Raw genomic sequence first — 21,913 nt, 5'->3', positions numbered from 1 at the left:
TTGTTGCTTAGGTGGGGCATTTATAGGCATCTTTCCCTTCTCTCTTGCATTGAGAGTGCTTGCTATTTGCCCTACTTGGGTTTCTAACTTCGCAATTGATTGAGAGTGAGAATGAAGTAATTGAGTGTTAGCCTCTAAAGTGCCCAAAGCATTCAAAACTTTTTCTTCAAAAGCGGGACTTCTAGTATTACCTTGGGAATAAGATTGGTTGGGAAAATAAGAATTAGCAAATTGATTCCCTTGTGATTGATAAGGTCTATAGCCTTGGGATCCTTGGTTTTGAAGTGGAGGTGGAATGTACTTCCCTTGAAAACCGCATTGGGAAGGGTTTGAGCCCTCCCCTTGGCTTTTCCAAGAGAAATTCGGATGATTCCTTCAACTTGGATTATAATGAGTACCGTAAGGATTGTTCCCTTGGTTCACAAAAGTTGCATTGACTTGTTCATTAGGTTCACTTTGCACTTGTCCGTGAGGACAATGAGAAGTAGAATGAAGAACACTAGAACAAGTCATACATGTTTCATTTGATGCACGATGAGAATGGTTAGGGAAGGAAGATACTTGGTTCGCCGAGTTTTGGTTAATCAAAAATTGATCAAACCTTTGAGATAAAGACTTCATTTCGGCGGCTATTTCATTTGAATGGTCGACTTGATGTAAGCCAATACTTTTCCTACCTTGTGAATTTCTACCATTCTTGGATGATAATGTTCTATGCAAAGAATTTTCACTCATGCTCTCATAGAGACGCCATATGTCATCCTCATGCCTATCAATGTATGAGCCACCTATGGAAGCATCAACCATACCCTTATAGTTGTCCGTTAAGCTCTCAAAGAAGTATTAAACTAATTACCATTTGGGCATGTCATGATGTGGACACTTCCTAAGCAATTCATTGAAGCGTTCCCATGCCTCATGAAACGTTTCTCCATCCCCATGTGAAAATTCTCGAATTGAGGTTCTCATGGCATTGGTCTTAGAAATCGGATAGTACTTCTTCAAGAACTCTTGTTACATTTCTGCCCAAGAAGTGATTGAAAAAGGTCTAAGATTGTTAAACCAATACTTTGCCTTGTCTTTTAAGGTGAATGGAAAAAGTTTGAGTCTTAAAACCTCTTCCGGCATGTCCGTATATTTTACAATGGAACATACTTCAAGAAACTCATCCAAATGCTTGTAAAGTTCTTCACTTGGAAGTCCATGATAGTTAGGAAGTATTTGAATGGTTTGTGGCGTAATTTTATAATGATGTACTCTAAATGGAGGTAATTGGATGCATGTAGGTGGATTATACTCATTAGGCACATAATGGTCTCTTAAAGCAAGAGGTGGATTAGCTACTTGAGATGCAACATGAACACCTTGGTTTTGAATTCCTTGATTGTTGATGGGAGGTTGTGGAGCATACATTGGCCTTGGTATTCCATATGGAACTTGGCCTTGTTGTTGTGGTGGTTGGTGAATGAATGGCCTAGGCATTCCTAATGGTACTTGTATGTTCTCATTGTGCACATTAGGATGAAGGATACCTTGTTGGTCTATGTGACCAAGGTCCTCAACATTATTGTCATTATGGTCATCCATTGAAAGATTGGCTCTATTTGAACTTCCTCTTCCCCTAGGATTTCTATCGATAGATTCAAGATGCAAATCAAGTGGGACAAGAGTTGGTCTCAATGAATGACGTCCATGCATGCACGATGCAAAACACAACAAACACAAAGAATGACAAACACTATGCCTTCACAACAATGCAATTAGACTTCTTCCACAAACACTTAATTCATACTCCCATGCTTTAACAACAATGATGCAAGACAATTAAAAATATACCTCCACACGAGCCGACGATTTAACTAAGGGATTGAGTAAAGAAAGTCTCACAAAGGTCCTTTAGCACTTCAACTCCAAATTTATAGCTTAGCTTAGCAATTTTTAGAATTTTTAGCTTTTTACTTTCTTTGCTTGCTTGAATGCTTGATGAATCCTTTGCTTGCTTCCTCTCCAACAATGCACCTAGTCAAGTAATCAACAAAATAAGTAACCAAAAAGAAAAATAGAACTAAGGTAAAGACACGATCAAAAGAGTACTAATCCTAATCAATTTCACAATTCCGACGTTGCCTAATCTAATCAATCAATCCTCGGCAACGGCGCCAAAAACTTGTTGTGGCCGTCGTCCTACCATAAGCTTAAGAGTGTGAATTTTAAGGCGAGGGCCAAGAGTTTTTCATTTATAGAAGCTACTACTACCTTTCACTAAAAATATAGCTAGGGCGAGTAGGGAACGTTCCAAGGGATTATAAGGATCGAGCAATATCGTAGAATTGTTATTAGGGCTAGTAGGTCGAGTGATCAAACAATTGGTTAGTTGGTTGATTAAAGAATAACTAAATTAAATTAAGCGATAGTAAAATAATGCAATTAAGAGTAAGTAAGAGAGAGAGATCTTGGAGTTTAGAGATCACCACCAAGCAATGCATTTCTATATCATTGACAAGTGATTAATGAGGGCAAATGTGTGTTGCAATATTGGTGTGTGTGTATTTGGTTGATTCAACAAGTAAAGATGACTAGTTAAGTATGTATTATCTAAACATCATGTGAAAGGAACAATATATCTAAGCAATGAAGCATATGTTGTCTAAACAACATATGAAAGGCACAATAAATTAAAACAAGTCATTAATCCTTTCATTAAGCTCACAATCTAAATACAACGCAAGGATAGAGACATATGCTACTTGCATTCAAAAGCTTGGATCATCAAATAACAAGCATAGATTGTCCTCCCATTTAACACTACACTACAACTACACTACTAGCATGAAAATAAATTAGGGAAGAGGCACAATCCATCAAGAGATAAGTATGAACCATCAAGAGAATCACAAAAGCATTCATTTAAGCACTATGTTTTGACAATCTCCAAATCTATAGCATCAATACACATAGACATGCATCAATAACACAAAATCTAGAGACAAGCACATGAACATCTATTCTAGCATACATAGACATATGGATAGAATGAAATGATCAATTGGAAGCATTAATCCACATAAATCATTGAATAAACAAGATCTAAATATATCAAAGTGTTAAAACATCAATTACAACACTAATCCCTCAATAATACACAAGATTAAGATATAGAAAGCATGCTTGGGGCTAACTCTAGCCCCAAGAGGATGTCTAGCCACTCATGGTGATGTTGCTCCAACCCTCAAGGGCTAACTCCATGGTTGAAATCTGCTCCTTGTTGATGAAGAACTCCAATGGTGTCTTTAGCCTCCTCCTCCTCTAAACTTTCTCTCCAAGAGATTAAACCCTATAATAGTTTACATGCTCAAAAAGTACATCATATTCGTTTTATAGGTAGGTCAAGTGGCACACAAAATGAGCTGGGGTCATGCAAAGAATATTCTCTAATGATTGGATAGAGGACAGATTACACAAGCTGGAATTTTAATTTTTTCGCACTGGAGGAAGTTCGATCGATCGAACTGGCTGAGATCTATCGAACTTAGGCTAGATCGATCCAACTGGTTGAGCTTTTTGGGAAAAGACAAATCCGAGATATTTTGGAGAGATATTTATGGGAAAAGGACAAAAGTGATTAGTGGGTGATACAACTGTGGATAGGATCAATCATTTGAATAAGGACAAAAGTATTCGATCGATCGAAGGGTGGTGTTGGATCGATCGAACTTTTTGACTTTATGCTTTTGGGCCAAGGCTTGGATCTATCTTGAAGTGCTGAGATCGATCATTGTTCGATCGATCGAACTTTGCTGCTTGTCACCTTTAGCTTCATTTGCTTCCCTCTTTCTCCACTTTGCTCCTTTCTTTGTTTAATCCCAGAATTGCTTCAATTAAGCTCTTATTTGGCTGAGTTAACTTATTTTCGGGATAAGTGCCTGAAAATGAAAATAATACGAAATCAATCTAAAATGGTAAAGTAAGATAGATAAAGGTACTAGAATGCCTAAACTTAAGGGATTTAAATACGCACTTTTCAACGCTCATCACCAGCCATATTGGGTTTTCATGTTTACACTTTGCAGACTTGCAATCTGTTTGCTGGACTAAAAAAAAAATGGAAGTTTCAATGTAGTTATAAAGTTGTACATTGGACAGAGCAAACTTTCAACAAAAAAACAATGTTTATCTCTTGGAGTCTATTTTTGATTCGAAGAAAGTGGGTTGCATGGGATCAAAATCGTCTCCTACGCAACAGTGCATATGTCCCAGCCTGTGAGTAATATGTGGACACCATTTTGCCACGTCAGTTAGTCAAAAAAGAGAAAAGAAAGTAAATCAATTTTTACTGAAGACGTATTAGTGTATACATACAAAGTTTGCCACGTCACTTAATAAAAAAAGACAAAAAAAAAGTAAGCCAGTTTTTAGTACATATATACAAAATCTATACATCTTAACTTTCTCTTTAACAACATCTCAATATTTTTCGAATGTACATCCCAATATTTTCTTAGAATACGATCTACTATTCATCTATTTCTCTTGTTAGAAAAATGTTTGAATGTTGGTTTTGCATCATAAAATTTTCCTAACGTACATTCCAACTTTCTCCTTATTAGCGTCCCAACATTTTTTTAACATATATCCCAAACAAGATAAAGTAATGAATAATGTGATGCTGGTAAAGAGAAAGTTGGGATATAAGTAAATCAGTTTTTAGTGTAAACATAGAAAGTTTATACATTCCAACTTTCTCCTTAACAATATCTCGATATTTTTCAAATTTTTACTTACTAGCATCCTAACATTTTTTTAACATACATCCCAAATAAGATAAAACAATGAATCGTGTGATATTGGTAAGTGAAAAGTTGAGATATAGCTTAGGTTAGGAAAATATTGTGATATACAATTTATATTTAGATATGTTTATATATGTATTTGTATAATAAGTGGGATGTTGGTAAGGAAAAAATTATGATGTAAATTAGAGAAATATTGTGATATACAAGAAGTTGTAGGTTAGGGAAATATTTGTGTGTAGAACCAAAAAAAAAAAAAAGTTGGTCTGATTTTTATTTGGTCTCGTATGTATGTGTGTGTATATATACAAAAATTTTATTTTTTTTAATTTTTAATTTTTACGATTTTAACTCACTATTGTGACCGGCTCTACTGTTGCGCAGGAGAAGGTTTTGATCCGGGTTGGATGACTGTGTGCTATGGGCCTATGACTTTGTAGCTTGTACACAGAGCATAAGTTTGGAGTCTTTTGACTTGACAATTCAGATTTGTACATTAATAAAAAAACGAAAAAATAAAAAGGGATGAGGACATAACTTTATAATAACAAAGCTGTTAGTGCAGGATATCTTGCTTGCAACCTGCAGGTTACTTTGGAAAAAAAATATTATTCTATTCTTTAATGTTTTGGCCCGTGAGTCCTTTACCATTATATATTCTTTGAATTTTGTCCTAAGCACTAGCCTGATGAAGTAGTGTATGGAGGTCTAGTTTTCTGTCCATCAGGTCTTATCATTTTAACTTTCATAATGATAAATTTATATTATTTTGTAAAATAGAAGAATCAGTGTGCTGTAAAAGAGGTTCACTGACTGCTATATATTTAACTGCTTTTGAAGCAAGAAAAGAAGAAGAAAGCAAGGAAAATTTACTTATTTTTAAGCAATAAAGGAAGAAGAAAGGAAGCAAGGCAATCGGTACTCTAAACGTTGTAAGTACAAAATTGTATGATTTATTATTATTATTATTATTATTATTATTTTATTTTTTTATTTTTCTCACTTTGAAGTTGTAATTTTTATATTATGGCAGATCCCTCTCACAAAAAATCCATATACTACTCTGCACACGAAAATCCATTTGTTTACTTGTTGTATGTGTTTTGATTTATTATTTTGCTTAATTTTTTTTAGTAGATTTTAACAAAATGGGGGTGGCAATTGCCAGATGGTATTATTATAACCATGTATCATTTAACACTATTGATTCTCCATACACCCAATCTACGCTTGACATTGTTTCTGAGTGTGAGCCTGGGGTGGGTCCAACTGCTAAGGAGCTTGCAGAAAAATATTTAGAAGCGGCCTATACGGATATAAAGGAGTAGGTTGACCTTTATAAGCCTAATTTTGAGGAGAGGGGAGTCACGATTATGTGTGATGGGTGGAAGAGCACGACTGATAAACACATTATCAATTTTCTTGTTTATTGTAATAAATTCACATATTTTCACAAATCAGTTGATGCATCGCACATTCAGATGATATTGTGACTCAGATGAATCTTAACGGATAACGAGTCTGCTTTAAAAGCTACTGGAAAATAGACATCATTTGTATTGGACAAGTTGTGCAGCGCATGCCATCGATCTCATTTTAGAAGAGATGTTAAAAAAATATAAGAGTTAGTGGTGTCTATAGGGAGACGCAAATGACATTTTATTTACAATCACTCATGGGTTCATAACTATATAAGGGTTTTCACCAGTAATAGGGAGTTGCTTCGCCCAAACGTCACTCGTTTTGCCACTAATTTCCTTGCTCTACAGAGTTTTGTCAGGCATAAAGATGCCTTGCGGACAATGTTTCAATCCGATGCATTTAAAAATTCCAAGTAAGTAATCTCATCCATTTAGCTTTTTATTATTTTAAAAAAGAAAAAGAAAATTTGTATAGTATTTATTTCTCTTTGTTGTTACTTTACTAGTTACTAATAATATGAATAATTTTAGGTGGGGGAAAATGAAAACTGGTGATTCATATGAAGTGAAACATATTATCAGTGGTACTTCATTTTGGAAAAAAATCATTGAAATAAAAAAAGTACCAACAGACCAATAGCTTAACGGTATCAAATCTCTACTTCTTAGAGAGAAGTCAAGAATTTGAGCTTCAACAGAGAGATATATGTGTGAGTATCAAAAAAAAAAAAAAAAAGAGTACAGGAACCATTGCTGAAAGTCCTTATATTAGTTGATGGAGATAGAGAATCCCACTATGGGTTTTATATATGAAGTTGTGGAACGTGCAAAGAAGCAAAATAAAAGAGGATTGTCGATATAGGAAGGAATATTTAAGAATAATTGAAAAGCGGTGGACAAGCACCCTTCACCATGACTTACATGTAGCTGGTATTTAATTAAAATTATAAATTTTTTAATTTTTTTTTCCCTATTTGTTACCATGATAATAATTTTACTTTTATTAGGTTATTTTTTAAATCCCCAATATCAGTATAAGGGTGAAGTTTGGGACACAAAGGAGGGGACCAAAAGAGTAAACTCTTAAATTCTTAATCAATATAATTATTGTGTTTGCACTTTGTACTTTGCAGCTGAATGGTGGTTGTTATACGGGACTAGTGCTCCAGAGTTACGAAAAATAGCTGTGAGAGTTTTGAGTCAGACAACATCATCATCTAATTGTGAACGTAACACATTCAGCCTCATCCACACCAAGACAAGAAATAGACTGAAATATGAAAGAATTCAAAAATTGGTGTACTTGCAATATAATTTGAGGCTGAAGGTTAGACACATAACACGTAGCAGTGTAGAGGAGATTGAAAATAACTATAGTCCCATCAATCTAGACTATATTTTCGAGGAGGATGATCCCCTTGATCCATGGTTACAAGAGAGGAAGGATGCTTGTCTCGACTCTGACACTGATAATCTTTTTCGGATGATTGATGAAGTGATTGGGGTTCCAATGAATGATAATAATTCTTCTTGTGTATCAAAGAGTACCCAATGCGTAGCTTTGGGGAATTTTTACTAGGATAATCATCAGGCTCTTGTAATAGTCCTGGTCAAAGTTACTATCCGTAACCAACTCTACAACCTCGGGTATGAATATATACTCCAATGCCTTATGGATATGGCTATGGGTATGGATACGAATGCCCCTTGTGCCTCCTTAGATTCATATGCCTTATGGATATAATGGGCAAAGGCATAGCATTAGTATTGATCAATCTAATAGTTCATCGGGATATACACAGGCTCAGAGTTATCTCTATCACTCAGGCCATTCATATGACTATGATCCACCATGGAAGGACGATGATCTAATGATGATGGATCAAATATTCAATCCTTTACCTCAACCGCAAGATCCACCACGTCATTCATTTTGGTGGTGAATTATGTATTATTCTCAGTATTTTTGACATTAATTGTAGAACTAAATTTTATGTGTGGTATGATATACGTATTCATTTATTTCATAATTAAGTTCATTTTTATTCATTAGTTTTGCAAAAAGTATAATACTAAACATTTTTATGACGACAAAAACTTAGAATTCATTAAAGGTTCGTTACTTATGCTAAATGATCATTGAAAATTTTATTAAAAATCACTAAAATTCATTAAAAATTCATCTTTTATCAAATTATGTTATAAAAAGTCGCATATCGGTACATTTTAGTCAATATGTGCGTGTTTAAAAAAAATTCCTGGCTGCGATAACCGATATCATTACTTAAAACCGATACTCGCCCGAGTCCGTTACATCGCGACCACGACTGCGAACCATGACCCTAACTTATAGGAGTGTATTGGGGTGCAAGGCCACTTCGAGATGAAACCTGTAGCTCAGTGTATGAAAATGATGCTTCCAATCTTTCTTTCCTATGTGTCCTCCCAAACATTAATATAGTTGGGGAACGAGCACGAAAGTGTCTCTCTTTTTTCGCTCTTTACCATAGTGAAATCTTGGTGACTCTATTGATATAGCCTAATTTTAGATGAATCACATAAATTTTTGTTTTGTTTATGTTTTTTTTGGTTTCATTTTCTGTTAATTTTTGTAACAGATACTTTTTCATGAAAACTCGCTCCAATTTTATGAAAATCAAAATTGATTGGTTGGTTTTTTTTTTTTTTTTTTTTTTTTTTCTTCTAGTTGGTACTCATGTACATATGTTTCCACCGAGACTCGAACTCCTAATATCTTTTTGAGAAATAGGGATTTAGTATCACTAGGCCACAAGTTTATTAGTTTCAATTATATTGTAAAAGGCATTGTAACATCCTAATAATGTCCAAGTGAATTTTATATAATAAAACACACATGCAACAAATCTTTGGCATTATGTGAGAACACACATAAGTGAATAATGTGTTGAATCATGACAATTTTTTCTTTAGCATGTATGAAAGTCTTTATTGCTAGTTATTTTATAGACATGTGATTTAGAATTTTATAGACGTGTGATGTAGAAGATCATAACATGAGTGATTTGATAGATTTGGATTCTTATATATTTACTTGTATGGTACTTCATTGCACGAGAGATATATGTATATATATATATATATATATATATATATATATATATCCACAAAATAGTATGCTTTGGAAGATTATACAACTACATGTATGATGTTGATGTGATGATGTCGTAATGATAATAAAATATTTTTGTCCAAAGTTTTGTTGATATCGATGGCTTCAAAGAGCATGAAGAGGAGAAAGATAGAATTTTCAACTTGAAAGAAAAAAGAAGGTAACTGTCATCGTGTTTGAATAATTAAAGATAGAAAAGAGGGTATATGTAATCCTTGGTCATGTTTTAAAAAACAAGGTGAAAAGAAAATAAAGGAAAATATTGTTTTACTTTGTGTGTGGCACCGAAAAAAACATGAATTAGCTTGTTTTAAAAAAATTGACAAAACAGATTATTACTAATTGTAGGTACAAAATTGTAGGTACAAAATCCCTGATTTTTAGGGATTAAGGCTAATCATACCATACAGGGAGTTAATTAGGCCATACCAATCCTAATTTGGCTCTTTGTTTATTTGTATAATTCGAGCCTTGTGAGTAGGGATGGCAATTTGTCCTCTTCCTGCGGGTACTTGTCCTGCCCCTTCCCGTTTTGACAATTTTGGAGAACTGTTTAGCTTATTTGGGTGGGAATAATTTGATATAATAAAAATTCGCACAGATTCAATACGGGGGCGAATCTCCTCACCCCGTTTAGATAGATAAATTACTCAAGTACCCTTATTTCATTAGTATATATATTTCGCATTAGTACCCTATTTCATTAGTATATATATTGAGACATTAGTACCCCTATTTCATTAGTATATATATTGAGACAGTTTATTTTGTAACAAAATTTGAAAATCTAGAACAAGTTGCTTGCACGACCATTTAGAATGTTTTTAATGTTGAATTTTATGTTAAACTATTTATTATTCATTTTTTGTTATGAATCTTTTCAATAATTATATAATTTTAGTTGATAAAAAAAATTAAATGAAGGAGAATTTTTGGTGTTAAACGGGTTACCTGCGGGGGTAAAGATGTTAAACAGGGCAGGAATAGGTAAAAAGTCCCCCCATTTTTGCGGTTTTGGGCGGGAACGAGATTTTTAAATTGTTGCAGGGGCGGGGGTAGTGAAGGGTACACCATTCTAAACCCACTCCATGCTTTTCAAGAATTGAAGAGGAGATTGACCAACGCCCCAATTTTAGTGATACCCGAGCGTGGCTTGGGTTTCACCATTTATTTTGGGTTGTGCTTTGATGCAAATCGGAAGGGTGACCTATGGTTCACGTCAATTCAAGATGCATGAGCAAAATTATTCCACTCCATGCTTTTCAAGAATTGAAGAGGAGATTGACCAACGCCCCAATTTTAGTGATACCCGTGGCTTGGGTTTCACCATTTATTTTGGGTTGTGCTTTGATGCAAATAGGAAGGGTGACCTATGGTTCACGTCAATTCAAGATGCATGAGCAAAATTATTCCATCCATGACTCAGAGTTGGGAGATGCATGAGCAAAATTATTCAACCCATGACTCAGAGTTGGGAGTGGTATTTCTTGCCGATGTAGAGACATTATTTATATGGTAAGATATTTGAGGTGTTCTTTGATCCAAGTGTCTCATTAATAATGGGCTAGCCTCTCCATTTATTCCCTTTATTTTCCTTCCAAAAATTTATATCAAAAAAAAAAAAAAAATAGAGGTATATCCCTCCATTTCCTTTCATTCTTTTATTTTACTCCCATTTCTTTTCAACCAAACTGGGCCTAAAGTGCTTTTACCTTTTATGACCAAAAGCATCTTGGGGAATCAGAAAACCTGACAATTCCTAGTTCATTTTTATCTCTTTAGTAGCTGCTGCAAGTGCAAGTGCAAGTGTGCTGCTGTTTGCTATCATCTGTCTGAAAAAGAAAAAGAAAAAGAAAAAGTAAAAAAGTTGACTGCACAGTATTCTACAGGTGAAAAATATTACAAGTATATAGCTGCACAGTATTCTACAGGTGAAAAATATTACACGAATATAATGATAGAAAAACTTTACAAAACGGAATTGCTAAAGCAAAATTTTCATAATTTTAATGTTTTTAAAGAATCAAACAGCTATGAGGACAGAGATTTTTATCTTAATTTGCTGGATAGACAAAACAAACAACTCCTAATGCTTTTCCAAACAATCATATACCATTAAGAATTTGCAGTACCAATTTGATCAGGATCAATCACAATTCCAAGAACTGGTCCCGATCGACCTAGGAGATTTCTCTGGGAAGTGGCTGTTGAAGAAGCTGTTGGTTGAACATGAAGCGGTATTGGAGTTTCAGGTGAGTGACCAGAAATGCAGAGCGCACCAGAATCATCTTGCTCCCAGTATACTTCTACCATAATCCCTCTCGGATTTTCTGCGGATTCTGTTCCCGGGATACCGACAAACCTTACGCCCACGGGTATCTGCATCATCGTTGAAGAAAAGAGAACGTTCATTTGGTAATGTAGCTTACTATGCAACAGAAGTTATGCAAATCAATGACACTTACTTGAACTGAAGTTCCTGATGTTAAAGTCAGAGTTTCCAAGCTCCCCTCAGCTGCAGCACTTTCTAGCTCTGCTTGCCTTGCAATATTCAAGAAAACTTCTTCAAGAGTTGTAAGACCGAGTTGGATATCTGCTATACTGAATTCTTTTTCTCTATCTTGGAGCTCTGCAAAGAAGTTCTGGCACGGAGAATTGACAAACAAAAGAAGAAAAGTAAGGAAAAATAAATATAAAACAAGAGTGGAATCTTTATGCGTATGATATTTACATTTGATGTCAAAACATATTCCACAACTGAATGCATTTTTGTTCCAAGTAGAAATCTATGATATGTAGAAATTAAGTAAGATGAATAAAAATAATTGTTTTTAGAACTAAGACGGTTTTAATTAGGAGTCAGAATCAACCAATCAAAATAAATACATATGCATATCTATACATACATATATATCAGAAGTCAGTGTTAAACACTAGAAAGAGGAGTGGGGGGGGGGGGGGGGGGGTGGTTTAAAACAACGATTATGTAACATGGAATACAGGCAGAAATCAGCATCTCTTGACACCTCCACCCCCATCCTCCACCTTTCCTCTCTTAGAAGAAAATAAAAAAACAGAATAAACTAAATAAAATAGAAAAAATAAATAAATAAAGAACCTCCATTTTGCAGAGGAACTCTAATGATAAAGTATCGAAAGCAGCAAACAACAGTGTGAGTTTGGAGAAAAAAAGTTATTGACTGACTTCTTTCCATATCACATAGTTTATTTGAATCGATTTTCCCAAAGTGCCACCTTATAGAATGAAAGTTAGGCGCATGGTTATAATATAATGATCGTATGATTTGTAAGACTAAATAGTTTCATTCCACGATTTGTAGTATTTAAAGCATTGGTCAAGACAAACCAAAAACAATTTTAAAAGTTTACGGAGGTTGAAGTGTTTTACCGTCAACAGCCCCTCCTTATCATGAGGAATAACAAAGGTCAGGAAAGACTTGTTCTCCTCTTTTGGTACCACATCCAAATGCTGTCAAAAAAAAAAAAAGTCAAATGCAAGCATTTGAAGCTTAAAAGAACATAATTAAACAAATTAAGTCAAGCAACATACAGTCTTAAAGAACTGTTTCACAGCTTCATGCTGAGTTGTTGTAATGGTATCCCCTCTTGCAGGAGTTTCATTAGTGCTCCCGGAGAAGCTTAGGTTGGCAATAAAACCAGTTCCAAACCGTGACTTCAACCTAATTGAGGTTCCAATGCAGCGAAGTCTTCCCTTTGCCATGATTCCTATACGGTCACTTAAAATGTCAGCTTCTTCCATTGAGTGAGTAGTTAAGACAATGGCACGCCCTTTCTTTGACTCCTCAATTATGTCCCAAACGTGCCTCCGAGATATTGGATCCATCCCCGTAGTCTGCAAAATATAGCAAACTTTCTGTCACCAGATAAAGTAATTGATTATATATGAAGAATCAAGGTTTTCAAATATGCATACCGGTTCATCCAAAATGACCAACTTTGGATCACCAATGAGGGCTATTGCAACACTGAGGCGGCGTTTCATTCCTCCACTATAGCTACCAGCTCTCATTTTGGCTGCTTCGACGAGTCTCACTTCTGCTAATGATTTCTGTACAACCTGTATTTGTGTAAATTCATACATCTTAGAAAATATTAACCTGATTTGTCAACTCCAATTTAGCGAGCTCATACAGCATGATAGTAATATCTTTATTTCTTTAAAATCAAGAATTATAATTGCGAAAGAAGACCTAAAAAAACAAGAAGCTTGAAAACCAGTTTTAGATTTGCATAGCACTCACCGATATAATTGAAGCGGGGGGCAGTCCTTTAATACTGGCAAAGAGGTGGAGGTGCTCTTGACCAGACAATGCATCCCAAAGGATATCAAACTATGAAATGTAAAACAATTTAGCGTCTTCTTTTGTGAAAGTTAAATTGCTAAACAGAGTTAAATATCTATATGTTCTTGGAAAACTAAAGAAGTTACCTGGGGACAAACTCCTATTATTTTACGAATGCTCGACACCCCAACAGAGCTTCGAATGGAATGTCCATATACTAATGCTGTAAAAGAGACAATTCATGGCATCATTAGATTCCACCTACCTGTATCCAGACAAAATTATAATCTGATGAATAGGAAAACATGGAACAAAAGCTATTACCATCACCAGCAGTCACCGGTGTAATTCCAGTCAAACAATTAATAGCAGTAGTTTTTCCAGCTCCATTTGGTCCAAGAAGACAAAAAAGCTGATCCTTTGCAAAGTTCACCCACAAGCCCTGAAAGTAATGTCCAGCTCATATGGTTACAGATGTCATATTTTTCTTGTGTTTTAGAATGAGGTCCACTAATGTGATTGTTAAGGGAGAAAAAAATATAAGTAAAAATGATAATCAGAATATCTGAGAAAAATACATAAATCTAAATGGAAAAAACCTTCCCCCCTTAAACCTTTTGTATGCCATCAAGCAAAAAAGGAGGTTCGTATCACACTTAGGGATGGATCGGGGATCCTTTATGGGGACCAACACGGAGCCATGGAGGGGCCTACATCTCTATTTATGTCTATGATATGGTTTTTATGAACAGTGCATCATCTGGCCCCTTAGACCTGACTAAAAACAAGTATTACTTGTTCTGTTGTCTTTTTTGGATGAAATCCCAAACACAACTAGGTCCTTGGGTAGAATGAAATTGGATAATTAGGTAAAAGGTAATCTATAATGCAAACAGTTGGACCTAGAACCACTATCTAGGATGCAAGGCTACAGCATTGCACTAATTTGAACAAAAGATTCCTCTTGCCCCCTTAAGCTAATCTAAAATGACACTGGGTACTTTAAGGCAAAAGGATACTGTTACCTTGAGAGCTTGGTAAGGTGAAGTCTTGTTGCACTTGCAGCAACTGATCTTCGTTGTTCCAGGATATGTTTTTACAAGGCCACGTATTTGAATGGCAGTGTTTGGATCAACTACACCATCACTAGCTTGCTGTTTCACAAAGTTTTCCTCTTCAAGAACATCCTCGTCTTCTGGAGTTAAATCTTCCAAAGGTGGAACTGACCCAGTGCAACTACAAATGCCTCCCTCTGAAACAAGACAGAAAATAGAGGTTAGCCACCAATACTAGCTAATCAAGAGGTCTAGGTAAAACAAAGTGCAACTTTAAATTCAATTACCTTCCACCTTGTTTCCATCTTTTCCTGTCCAGTACCCAGGGTTCAAGAAGTAGAACAATGATTTTCTCACACCTGATGAGTTCGGCATGATATTGTCGAAGTAGATAGCCAAAAAGAACCACAGGAAAAAAGTTGATACGAGCCATATATATATTTCGTTCTGCCAAAATTATGAAAATTTATGCAAAAGGTGGTTAACCATTGAAATCTATTAGAGATAAAATTGAAAAAAAAAAAGAAAAAAAAAAAAAAAATAGAGGGAGAGAGAGAGAAGAAGACCAAAATTGTAAAATAATTGTTTTCAAGCTGCAAAGGGTGAACATACAATTGTAATCACACACTCTGTATCATTTGGTGCACACTTTGCTCTTCTACTCCAGCTGATTCCATTATCTTCAGGAGTGGAAGTTGCATCAGAAAGCAACGTAAGAGCTTGTGCAAGAAGATTAGGTGGGAAAATTGACCATATGATCCGATAGGTATTAGAAAAGTTACTACTGTAGGGAAATCCAAAACCCGTAACAAGCTGCAAACACAAAAAGAAATCTTTTTTGGTTCTAACGACAAAATGGTAAGGAAGCAATAAGTCAGTAATTTCTGTTCGAGAATTTTGAAGGAAGCAACTTACTTGAGTTAGAAAACCAACAATAAATATAGAGAAACCCACAGTTGTGGACGAAGAGGACTTGCTAATGAAGGCTGAAAGCATGAAGGCAAAACCAACCTAGCATCAAAATACAGGAAATATAGATCAGCTGTCAAAATAACAAAATGAACTTTGCTTAATTAAAAATAGGTAAATGGAATGTGTAGGCATAAATGAGTTTGGTGAAAAATATAGATGGTAACAGGAAACGTACCATATTGAGTTGGAAAAGGAAGAACACAAGGAAAACAACTGCAAAGTTGTTGTTCAAGAAAAAATTAAATTGAAACATCATTCCGAAGAGCACAGTGAAAAGTGACGAAAGAAGAGTGATAATTCCCTCCCATGTGAGCCATGACAACCAATAGGCAGTATCATACAGGCCCATTAAAGTCATTGCCTGTTAAGCATGTGAATGAAGAGTATAAGAATTGTTCTGTGGAGGTCCGGGAATGTTAATTCTTCTTTTAATATCAAACACAGTAACTAGTCAATACCTGGCGAAGTTTGAGTTCTTTCTCTGTGATCAAAGAACTAATTTGGAAGACAAAACCAAACATGGCAATTGCAAGGAAAAAGGTAGGTCCTATGGAAGCCACAGCAGAGAAAATCTCAAATGCAGGGTGTGCGAATTCCTTTAGACCGACAACCCAGCTAAAGTTTGGATCTGAGCATGAATGGAGTGACGGAAAAGTGGTGCATTTAGTCAAGTTGAGAAATGTAGGTCAAAGAAATGCAATATTAAAGAATAAAAAATAAAAAATAAAAAATAAAAATAAAAAATAAAAAACCGGTATTTAATACCTCCAATCAAAGATCTAGCAATTTCACGCTCTGCAGCAATTTGAAGGGGAATTTGGAATTTGAATGTGGGATCCTCAAAGAGCCCTCGCTTTCCGAGTGGAGTAGAATTAGTTTGAATACCGTAGCTTATTACAGTAGCATTTCTTTCTATAAAATGCAGAGCTCCAGGGCAGCGCATAGGATTGTTGTAAAGCCACTCATCTACTTCACTGCTTAGTCTAAACGATTTAGTCTGCATAAATAGCAAATAAAAAATTGTTCAATGATCTTAGTAGATAGACTTTTATGCAGCCTCATAGCTTGAAAGGATTTGTCAAATGAGATATATCAGAAGTCAGAACACAAAAAGAACAACTTTTTTCATTTCCTGTACTTTGAAGGGAGAGCCTTCATGCAAAAAGCTGTTAGCTCACCCCCTTGAATTAGACAAAAATATTCCATCAAAATTTATATTTCATGTCTTATTGAGTATACAGATAATATAGAATTTCCGTTTCTTCTCATGTTTTCCATCTTTGATCCTAAGGAATATATTGAGTTAACTGTTCTGAGGATGATTTCAAGACAAAGGCACCCTCTTCAAGGCTTTCTTCTTTTAGCAACCACTCTTCTAGAAACACCAATACACGTACTTGTGTGTATGTGTGTGCAAAGAGTCATTTGATGTTGCAGAAATGCTCTTAAAACCAATTGCATTTTACTCCCACAAAGTATTCAATGAAATCAAGGATGAAAAGTAAATTGTTTAATATCTTGTATCTTTTCAAACTATATGCAGAAACATCAAGCAAGATACTCTGCAATGAAAATCAAATAAACCTGTCAAGCAAATCCAATGTGTTTGTCAACCAAGTCAATCACTACCCTTCCAATAACACACCAATTTATGAAGATCTGGGTCACCAAATAACTAAAATACACAGCAAGTTGAACAATATTCTAAGAATGAAATTACAGTGAAGGATACCTACATCTTTTATTTTCCATACCACTGAATGAAAACAAAGGCAGATGGCAGTATTGTAAATTTTAAGGGATAATGGTTCTAAAGGTCAAGATTCTGGCCAGGCCTTGGCTCTCTGATTCTCATCGGTTTTCATATTCATATTGAGGAAAAAAATTTACACGGTTTAATTCATTGAAATGGTAGTGAAAGCTTTTATTTAGAATACTTTACCTATTTTCTCATTCTTCTTTGTATTCATCTAGTACATTTTTTCTTTTTTTTGGTAATTGTCTTCATCTAGTATTTTTACAACTAGAATGACTGATACACCCTCAAAGTTGAATACTTCTACTCTTCCCTCTAGACAACCGAAGTTGGATCACATTTGGATCAAAATGGTTCCCTTGAAAGAAAGGCCTTATAGTGGGGCCGGAAAGAATGGAAAAAGAGAATTCATATGACTAATCTCATTCATATGGGATCAAGGCAAGGATGATGATGATGAGAGAAACGCCTTGTAGTGATTGGGACCGTAACAGAAATTTCTGATTCTGCCAAAGGGTTCAACAAGACAAGGTGCCAAAAGGAAAAAAAAATCCCTCTTTGTTGTAAACAACGGCAAAATCTTGCATCCTATTTATGTGTTATGGATTTACAGGGGATGTAGAGAGGGCGAATAGGTCCACATCAAACCATGAATGATTTTACCCTAATTTTGATTATTGAACAATTTTAATCAAATAAATTCTGATTAACTATTTATTTAATCAATTTTTGTGACCAACGCTTGTGGGTTATTGGTATCTCCTCTCCTTTCAAAAGGAAAGGTAGACGGTCCAAGTCTCCCCAAGATTATTGAGGGAGTTCTTTGCCACAGGAAAATAAAAAATCAATTGTTGTCTAATTTCAATTCAATTAATCTCAATAGGTCAATTAATCAATTATGTCATGGGAAATCATCAAACAAATATAAAATTATGCACACCATAAAAGTAATAAAGAACAAACAATTTATATGCTGAAAACCACAACAGGAAAAAATTAAAGGACTTAAGTCTAGATGCTAGCCAATCCACACTGAAAGAAGTACTAACTTACCTATTAATTACATATACTTTGCCCGAAAACATTTGTTAATTTATCTATGACATAATCTTTTGCATGTAACACTTCACCATAACCCCAATTACTTACAGTCCATTCTACATTATTACTTATGGTTCCCACTCACCACCACAAACCTAGTCGCTCTCCATTTTAGTCTAATCCCTAGTTCATACAAGTTCACTTCCTGTCTCTGTTAACTAATTGTCCCACTGAACCATCTTTCTTCACAAGCATTGTAAGCACACCATGCTTGTTCTCTGAAGAACTCTTCGCAAACAAGAATTTTCAAATGAAGATGTGATGGAAAGACATTGTGGTGGATTTTCTCAGCATATAATAATCCGCTCTTACCTTGAGATTTTTTTTTTAATAAGTACATGTCCTTCCTTGATTCAATGTAAAAACAACGTATTAGTGTTCTAATCTTAATCACTACACTATAAGAATCAAAACAACTTTAATCTTTTTCTTGAAAACTCTCCCCAAGTATTCTCACCTCGTTCTTTCAATGTTTTCATGCCTAAGAATGACAGGGTAGACATGTATTTATAGTTTTCTGAGAGTTAATGACGGGTTTCGCAAATTAGAGTTGTATTTGAATTATGTATTTTCCTATCGAGTTAAAACTCTCCAGAGGAACTATGACCGGTTGAGTTGTCACTTAGATTGTCTAGTCTTGTCTAGAAAAATTACAATAGATTGAGATTATTTCACGATCTATTGAGACTTCCATGAATAGCCTAGATCAAGCTACAACCTTAGTTTGATTGATCCAAGTTGTCCCAAACCTGAAAATACAATTTTGCAAAGCATTTTTCAATCTCCAAACATTACCCTTAAAAACTAGCAGAAATTTTCTGCCTTGTGGACACTGCTCCTGCGCCCCCAAAATTGTTATTGGGTCACGTGAATACGCCAAGATGTTACAAGGCCACAAGGATAAGTTAGCTGAACCAATTGATGGGTTAACAGACATAATAGCTTCATTAGATGACAGTTTTACTAAGGGAACACTCCTTGTCAGTAGATTTGAAGAATTCCCATCACTGTATTAAAAAAAAAAAGACAATAGTGAAGCAAAACAAAATGCAAGTAGTAATACAGAGCCTGGTAAAAAATATGGGACAAGCCACTGGAAAAATCATTATCACCAATAGCCTTAATCCCAACTACTTAAGGTTGGCAACGTGGTTCATATCATTGGCTAAATCCATGATTGACTGGAAAAAGAAAAAAGAGAGATCTGTACTTGAATAATTATTGAACAATTTTCTAATTTGATGGTTGTTCTTTAAACTCCTCAATTTTTGTATAGTGCTATCTATTGATGTCCTAATTGATCTTGGATGAACAATTTGTAAACAGCAGAGGGAATTGCGGATTCTTATTCGACCGAGTTGAAGCTAGCAACATGTCGATTACACACCGGAGATTGGTAAGAGTTTGTTAAATTAATATTTTACAATTTTGGCTTAAACAATTATTCTCTTAAACCTTGATTTGCAACACATACAGAAAACAAAGACAAATTTTTACTAACTTTTGCATCAAACTCTAACCAATCACCTCCAATTTCAAAAAAATAAATAAATAAAAACAGTAATCACTTAACTCAATCCAATTCCACCATTTCTAACTACCAATTCCACAGTTTATATCTAATTCAAATTATAAACAACTATAAACAGAAACCCTGTAACCAATAGAAACCTCCAATATCAAACTCGACCAAACTCAAATATCTAAGAAAATTCCAAAAAAACTAAACACTGAAATTGAAAAATCAGAATCAATGATTATTACCTTGTGGGAAGGAATAGGTCTTCCAGGATTATTAGCCAGAATTCGACTGACGATGGTCCCAATCCTGGAACTCGCATTGCCGCTCCAAACGAAGTCGAAACAGGGAAGCTTGACGTAGTGCTTGTCCTCGCACGGCGGAATCGGAGGAGAGACAAGAGGTTTGGGGTCGACGACGTTCCCGAAGGAGCTGGACGACGCGTATCGAGACTCGGTGGATTTCTGGATGAGGAAGATGAGGAAGATGAAGAATAGCGACGAGAAGAGCTGGAGAAATGTGGAGCGCTTGTTTCTCCATGAGAGGAGGAGGTTCTTCGTGAGCAGAGCTCTGAATTGTTGGAGCAGCAGAGCCAAACCTCTCTGCAACTCCATTGCTCAATTTCTCTCTCTAAATCTCTTTCTAAATCTCTCTCTCTCTATATATATATAATTTGTTTCTCTCACTAAAATCACTTTCTAAATCTCTCTCTATATACGTTATAATTTGTTTCTCTCGCTAAAATCACTGGTTCTGTACGTTTCTGTTGTAGAGAGAGATAGTGTTTCTTCTTCGCTGACTCTTGTATTTTATACTGTGTAAGGAATCAGAGTAGTCGCTTTCTTGGGAAATGAGTTGAATAAAACGCGGTTTATGCTCCAAGGGAAAGAGTAAATTACACTTACCTCCCTCTATATAGGATGTATTACACTTACTCTCCCGTGTTTCGAATAATCACAATTGCCTCCCTTCTATTTGTAACAAACTGACTCTGGTCGTCAGTTTCACTAATAGGTAAGGATGGCCGGCAGGTTTATTTTTTAGCTTCATATGACAATTATGCTCTTCACATTACTACAAAAACACTTTTGTTCAATATTTATGCAAAAAGACAACCATACGTTAACTAAAGAAAATTAAATTAATGAAAATGTCGTGAGTCAGGGCTATAAATGTCTTTTCACATTAAAAATATTGGATAAAAGTGCCTTCACAACAATTTAAAGGGCCGATTTAGCTCAAAAAAAAAAAAAAAAAAAAAAAATCCCTTTTCATATCAGCATTGAACATCTCTGACCGTCATGAATTAGTGCCAAAGTTCGTTTCCTTACACACATGTCTAGAAGGGAGAGAATTGGAATGTGCTATCTTACTGTCTTGTAACTCTACAATTTATTTCTAATGAAACAACAACCCCATTTAGAAAAAAATACATAGAAGGGAGGTAATTGTAATTATCTAAAGTACAGGAGAGTAAGTGTAATAATCCTAAGTAAAGGGGAAGTAAGTGCAATTTTCACAAAAAGAAAATTGCAATAATCGACTAATAGTCCAACTAAATATAAATAATAATAATTGACTAGTGAGTTTTTAAAATTTTGAAAACTATGTTTAAATATTTGAAATAATAGACCCCATTTGAGTACCAAGTTTTAAAAAACTTATAGTTTGGGCAAGAATACTCATTACTACACTTCTGAATACTTCTCCATAAGAGGAATATATATATATATATATATATATATATATATATAGCTCAATGCTAGCTAAAGGTGACAACCGCAAGTTATTGGGACATTATTAAGTTGCCTTCAAGTCTCAAC

The 21,913-nt window shown here is 35.0% G+C and overlaps 1 protein-coding gene and 1 pseudogene across 1 annotated transcript; one reads left to right on the top strand and one right to left on the bottom strand.

Annotated features, from left to right (window-relative positions):
* The first annotated feature begins 865 nt into the window (after positions 1-865).
* On the top strand, positions 866-964 carry LOC132287354 (small nucleolar RNA R71; annotated as a pseudogene).
* A 10,244-nt stretch (positions 965-11,208) lies between these two features.
* On the bottom strand, positions 11,209-20,915 carry LOC132285753 (ABC transporter A family member 2-like). The gene is made up of 16 exons (XM_059787951.1): positions 20,336-20,915; positions 16,480-16,711; positions 16,173-16,342; positions 15,890-16,075; positions 15,658-15,753; positions 15,355-15,555; positions 15,030-15,189; positions 14,713-14,939; positions 14,012-14,129; positions 13,834-13,910; positions 13,646-13,735; positions 13,318-13,461; positions 12,934-13,236; positions 12,772-12,852; positions 11,828-12,004; positions 11,209-11,741 (listed from the first exon to the last, which is right to left on the bottom strand). Exons 1-16 carry the CDS (start codon positions 20,702-20,704, stop codon positions 11,478-11,480), a joined length of 2,895 nt encoding a protein of 964 aa, XP_059643934.1. The 5' UTR covers positions 20,705-20,915; the 3' UTR covers positions 11,209-11,477.
* Positions 20,916-21,913: the final 998 nt, after the last annotated feature.

Source organism: Cornus florida, unplaced genomic scaffold (genome assembly GCF_030987335.1).
Source record: "Cornus florida cultivar Cherokee Brave unplaced genomic scaffold, ASM3098733v1 CherokeeBrave_3.0.0_Hap2_Chr11, whole genome shotgun sequence".
Lineage (NCBI taxonomy): Eukaryota > Viridiplantae > Streptophyta > Magnoliopsida > Cornales > Cornaceae > Cornus > Cornus florida.
This window is presented reverse-complemented; position numbering and strand designations above follow the sequence as displayed.